This window comes from Mya arenaria, chromosome 7 (genome assembly GCF_026914265.1).
Source record: "Mya arenaria isolate MELC-2E11 chromosome 7, ASM2691426v1".
NCBI classification, from domain to species: Eukaryota; Metazoa; Mollusca; class Bivalvia; order Myida; family Myidae; genus Mya; species Mya arenaria.
This window is the reverse complement of record NC_069128.1, coordinates 1879394-1885822: the sequence shown is the minus strand read 5'-3', so window position 1 is coordinate 1885822 and position 6429 is coordinate 1879394. Positions and strand designations below refer to the sequence as shown.

Genomic DNA, 6429 nt, shown 5'->3' with positions numbered 1-6429 from the left:
GGTAGGAAAATCCGACCTGAGGGCACCTGCGTTACCGGATACGCAGCGTGCCCGAGGGTCCCAATTTTCTACCCAGAACAGAAACACATGATTGATATGTTTTCTTGCATACGTTAAATTGCATTTTTTGTGAAAAATCATACTATAAAAGCGCATTTTGTACGTTTCACCAAAAAGCGCGTGCGACGTCATGTTTTAGTATCCTTCAAGCATTCCTATCCACAATATGGTTCACATAATGGTTCACGATTACTGAAGCCATATCTGATAGGGCATAGCCAATTATTACTTAACCCGAGAATTAAGGATACAACGATTAACAACAAGAAAATAGCTTCATTTTTATTCAGAAAATTATTCAATAACATTTGGTCATGCTAAAAATTGAATTTCATAAAACAAAATAAAAGTAAAACAAAACTGCATGTTCACTTTTTTTAAACATAAAATCCAGCGTTTATGTAAGGATTTCATTTATTTCATCTAATTTAATTTTGAAACAAATCATTGACATATGTTTTTTTATATATACACTAATTCTGTAAAATGTGTTAATACGGAATGTGTCATTCTTATACACTAGCATATACTTGTGAAGCTATAATTGGCTGTATTTTAGGAACACGTTGACTACGGTTTTTAAAGCTGCACTCTCACAGATTGACCGTTTCGATATCTTTTTTTATCTTTTGTCTGAGAATGAGCCATTTTTGCGTTACTGTCTGGATATCAGTGATATAAGACTTGGCTGACAAAAGATCAGAATGTTTTGGCAGTTTTCCAAACAATTGAGGAATGTTCATTAGTGAGATACCTTATATGACTAATTTGAATGTACATGTGTATTGACAAAATCATCTGATTCCGAGACAACACATAAAATAAAAGTGAAAACTGTCAATCTGTGAGAGTAAGTCGTTGCGTGCTACTCTTCTTCACTGTCCTGGAAGCAGTTGTTGATGACCTTCGGAGCAAACGCGAATTCCTCCCTAACGATCACCCCATCAACTGAAAGAGAAGTTGGTACCTTATGAAACATACTTCCAAAGTGTTTAGCATCTCAAAATATTATAGATTCATTAGTATACCCAAAGGTCGTTCAATAAGGCATTTGACACATAGATGTTAATACAATCGATCCCGATGGCTCGAATTCCCAGGGAACGGCGAAAATACCTCGAGCCTCGAAAATTCGAGCCAAGCGAGAATGCTTACATTCAGTAGAAAAAAAATCGATTCTTTACATCCGGATCGAGCAAACTAGGAAATCGAGCCAAGCGTAACCAACGAGAAAGTCGAATCAATCGAGTTCGAGCCAACGGGGTTGGACTGTATGTTACATTAAACATTATATATAAATCATCATCATCATCATCATCATCATCATCATCATCATCATCATCATCATCATCATCATCATTATCAATACCCTATTTATTGCATGTGTCATTTTACCATATGCCCTAGTTTAATACCTTACCCGATTCTCTGTCCAAAGCATCAAATAGCCTTTCAGCGCCCGCCTCGTCTCCGAATATGGTCGCCATCTCTTTCTTAGATATTCCGCCATCTTTGTCGTGGTCGTAGAAGTCGAAATCACAGGGATCAGCCATAAGCGTCACGTTGAACCTTTGAGCCTATATATTTTGAAAGAAATAATTTATGTATATCAACCAAGTGAATATAACAACATGCATTGGACATGTTACATGAAATCAAAGAGCTGAGGAACTTTGATGTATCGAAAATAAGTAATAAACAACACAGGTCCCATGGATATAAAAGTACTCTGGTTTCAATGATACATGTATTTTAACGAGTTCAAGTTATTAAAAATAAACTAGGAAATTTAATTTGTCTATAAACAAATTGTTTAAGATATTCTCATCAAATTAAGACCATATTAATCGCGTAATGCAGTGAACATCTGTGGCATGTTTTATGTTTAACATAATCTTTGTTATACGTTTCAATACAAATATAAGTTGATTTTATCGTAAATGTGATTGATCTCAGTGTCATAATAGTATTGTTTTGCAATATATCTGAGTGAATTGAACTTTAGTCAGTATTAAAAGTGAACACAAGTAAAAATAATAATAATTATGTAGTCAGTGGTGCTTTGGACTTTGGAAGTTACGAATAACATTCTTTATATAAACGGCCCAAGACTTGCCTTGACAGATCGTCGCCACCTATGTGACCACGATCCACGGATACCAACACCGCCATAAGAGTCCACATGTCCGTGGATGCCGTACCGCCCATTGTCATACGTCCTACTCAGGTCGCCCTCGTACCTGGAATAGCCCCTGCTATTCGTGGTGCTGCCCACATTCCAGCTCAGTCCGTTAGGCGTATCCCTACCTATTCCTAATCTCCTTTCCCAGTACCCGCTAGTATGTGCTGTGCCTCCAACGCTTGCTCTGTAGCCGCTGAGCCACCTTCTAAAAGAACGGAAACTTTATTTGTAAAATGAACCAATTTTATCAACAGTATAACACAGCAGGGTTCAACAAAGACGCAAAAAAGACTCTACCATTAGATTCCCTTGATAGATACCCCTTCATACACATAATCTTAACGAACGCAAGATTGAATACCGAAAACATAGCATTTCGACAGTACATCGCAAGGAATTATTGCAATCTAATGTCTTAAAGTGTGAAAGTCTGCATTGCTTGCGAACGTTGTGATTTTGGGGTATTCTATTCTTTTTCTTGAAGCCATGTATCACAAGCTGATCTTTATGTTTCCATTGGAATTGTAGACATAATGTGATGGAAGTAAATTGTATCCATGAGACATAAACGAGTGCAAAAAAACATGCATGCGGCATACCGTACAGTTATTAGACTCTAGCGTACCGCGTACTTCATGCAGGCGTCTACGTTTTTTTTAATATCAGACGTTTTCCTACTTACCTATCAAGGTTCAGCCCTGCGCTAGTACCATGTTCGTTTCTTTCAAAAGTTATATTATGGCGCAATCCCACACGACCATCATCATTCCCACCAACAACTCCTCGCGTAAGGCACATAACAGTCACCAGCAGCAGGTACAACAGCTTATTCCCCATGGTCCTATAACATGAGATTTCTGTATCAACAAAGTTCACGTAACGCTTGAGGTAAACTTATTCGGTGTGTTAGTCCCTTGCTGATAAGCCCCTGTTCATGGCCCTGGCTTAACACCGGAGTGCATTCGATTACTGCTATTTCAGCAGATGTTACGTTATTTCCTGTCTTCCAGTCTATTATGAACATACAGTCGAAAGTTGCTATGACGAACGCTATTTTCTCGATGTTCTGGTTATGTCGATTTTTCTTTAAATGTATTGGGTTTAGTTTTACGATTTCTTTGGTAATACGGTTATATAGAAATCATCGTTATCTCGAAGTATTTCCCGAAGTCCAAATGACTTCGATATAGCGAGTTTTGACTGTATTAAAACAATAAATTGTGAATACACAACTTTGATTGATTATATTTTCTAATTTTTAGTAACATTTTCTCCATGAAATTTGATAAGCAGTTTGTTAACAATACCTATACTTATATGTTATAACAAAATTATTGTAGCTTTAAAAGATTACGAAGAATGTCATTCACACTCAACATTTGCTATGTCAAAGTCGCCGGGCCTCGGGTAATACTTCGAGATAAAGGAGTTCGACATAGCAAGTTTCAACTAAAAGTCGCATCTCAGTTTAAATTTGAAATAACGAGCAACTATACAAAATTTAGAAGCTCAATGTATGATTTACTTTTGGTCATTAAGAATATAAATGTATAATCAGCATTTTAATGATACCAGAATGGGTCACCACACATCAAAATAAAACTTAATGGTTATTGACGATGTCGGAGAATTATTTGTTTATTAATTGGCCGGATACCGCAAACACGCAATTATTTATAAATACGATTGCAAAAGTAATGTGAAGGCTGTTTTGATAATTTTATAGATACTTTCAAATCGTTATATCTGCAAACAAAAATTGAGCAAAACATTTTATTAAATATAAATTCAATCTATTTGTAAACCAGAAACGATTTTTTATTTCTATAACTCAGCCAATTTAGTAACTGAATTACCAAATAGCAAATTAAACAATTTCGATATAGTCGAAGCATTGCATCGATTTTCCCTCAGCTTTAAGAATCAACTTCTTTACTCACTTAACAAGACCTATTTTGATTGTATGAGCAAGTAATTACATTTTTTTTTTAATTATATTATAAAAATACAGCCTTCATTTTCAGCCAATGAAATTGCAGATAGGCACTCATTAAGTACTAGGGTAATCATTAAGAGTTTTAACGTTCGCTGGCATTTAAAGGTCCGCCTAACGCATTCTCATCCGATAAATACTTCTGTGTCAGCCAATGAGGAAGTATTCTAAGATATTTAGATGACCTTACATAATATTTTCATGATTAAGGATGGCTCATTCGCTACCTTCAATTCGCCCATTCTTAATCTTGTTAAAATGTTGCTTTATGTCATCAAACTATTACTTAAAATAAGATTTACTTATAAGATGACTTAAATATTTACACTTGAAAATGCTTTTTTCAGAATGACAGCGTTTTTTTTTTTGTTTACAAGACACTTCCAAAATGGTTTTAAACTATAATAAAAACATCGTAATCATAAATTCATGCCTGCGATTGGTGACGATCACATGGCCGCGGTTGTGCATCGGCATTAATTTTTGAGCATTGTTTTCAACGTTTATTCATCCTTTCTGGTATATCAAAACGATCGTATTATTTTTGGTAATTCTTATTTGGGAGCACTTAATCATCTTTAACAAAGTACCGCCGTTTTACTGCCAATGTAGTTCCGTTACTTGCTCCGGCAGTGTAACGGCAGACATTTTGGAGCATGCTCAAAAATTTATACCGTCGTCTGGCGTTTTTCGCCGATGTCTTGACGATGTACTAATGTTCTTAGCAATATGCTGACGTTCAGCTGCCGTACAAGTACCGCCTCCAATTTCTCGAATTTTCTTAACCTTAACGGGATGAAGTAGCTCATTTCAATAAATCAAAATACATGCTTGAATTCGATTTTAATTAATGATAAATGGTTTATTGTGATTATCATAACGATTATTCTTATCTGAAGTATAAACACTCTTAAAAAAATACGCAAATTATAGGAACACAAAAATAGTAAGCTTAGCTTAATCCTGTTATAAGGCATTTGAGAAGTTTCGAGAAATTTGGGCCTGATCCGCGAAAATTGCCAAATTTGTGCTCCGATATAGCCTTATGCTTCATGTCGCATGTCATCTTATACTCGTATATATGACATTTAGCCAAATAGTATGTGAGTTTGCTAGTCTGTTTAACTTACATTAACTATTTGTTTTGTTTTAAACTATGAAATAACAATTTGATAGTTTGCACTGATATTTTTGGTTTAAATTTTAGCCTGCTATCACTTCCAAATCAAACGTCAGCGAGCTCAGGGCATGGACGTGAAGACATCATTACGATAGACGTTATGACCGCATGAATTATGGTGCGATTTTGCGAAATTCTACAATAAACGGCACATTCTAAATACTGTTAACGTTCGGTAATAGATGCGACAAGTAAAGTATGATTAAGATGCACAGCAGTTCTCTCAATCATTCTAAGAAAGTGTATGATTATGAACTCGTGTCTAATTAACTATACAAACAAATAACGATTTAACAGTCAATCTAAAATGTATATTAACGATACCGCGGAGCACGTGAAAAAACCCGTACATGTTTAATAGTAAACCAATGTATTATATTTCCATCTTGTATGCTTTATAATACATAAGATTTGTCTCAATGAACATGAGTAAGTCAATTTATGCTAAATAGACAAGATTTTAAACAATAACAACAACATACCTTTTACACGTGAGCTTTCACCAAACGACAAGTCTTAGAAATGCGAGTGGTACGCAGCAATGGAATAAGCAGCCGTATTTATAGGCTTTAACAACCACTGATGTCGAGAGTCTTACCGGAAGTTGGTTTAATATCACATTATTAAGTAGTTTTCGCAAATAGGTGTCTTCACGTTTCTCAAGAGATTTGAATAGTTTTTTAAGAGGTTAAAATAGAGATCGCGTACTCCACTACATGAAATGACCATTAATTATTAAAATCGTGTCTAAAGGCAATTACAATCATTTACTTTTTATCAAGAATTTCCTTCGTGTTTGAAATTTTCTGTCCGTGGCAAAAACTGATTGGTGTTTTAGTATTAAGTGTATACAGGTTTTGAACAATTTCCTTATGTTTTTAACACGAACTAATATAAGTTAAGTGTTTGTTCTTGGACGTCTTCTTACCTCAAAGAAGAAGAAACAATATTAAGGAAGTCTTAAAGAACACTTCTTTTATGTAAAACGTTTTTTATTCGATGCGTGTACAAAGC

At 35.1% G+C, this 6429-nt stretch overlaps 1 protein-coding gene across 2 annotated transcripts; it reads right to left on the bottom strand.

Annotated features, from left to right (window-relative positions):
• Positions 1-330: 330 nt before the first annotated feature.
• Positions 331-6034, bottom strand: LOC128241672 (uncharacterized). Of its 2 annotated transcripts, none has more exons than XM_052958704.1 (5): positions 5898-6034; positions 2925-3083; positions 2177-2447; positions 1481-1637; positions 331-1008 (listed from the first exon to the last, which is right to left on the bottom strand). In XM_052958704.1, the coding sequence occupies exons 2-5, from the start codon at positions 3077-3079 to the stop codon at positions 926-928; spliced, it is 666 nt and encodes a 221-aa protein (XP_052814664.1). In that variant the 5' UTR covers positions 3080-3083; positions 5898-6034; the 3' UTR covers positions 331-925. The 2 variants fall into 2 exon arrangements, with proteins under 2 accessions (XP_052814664.1, XP_052814665.1); XM_052958705.1 differs by having other exon boundaries at positions 2177-2444.
• Between the last annotated feature and the right edge of the window lie 395 nt (positions 6035-6429).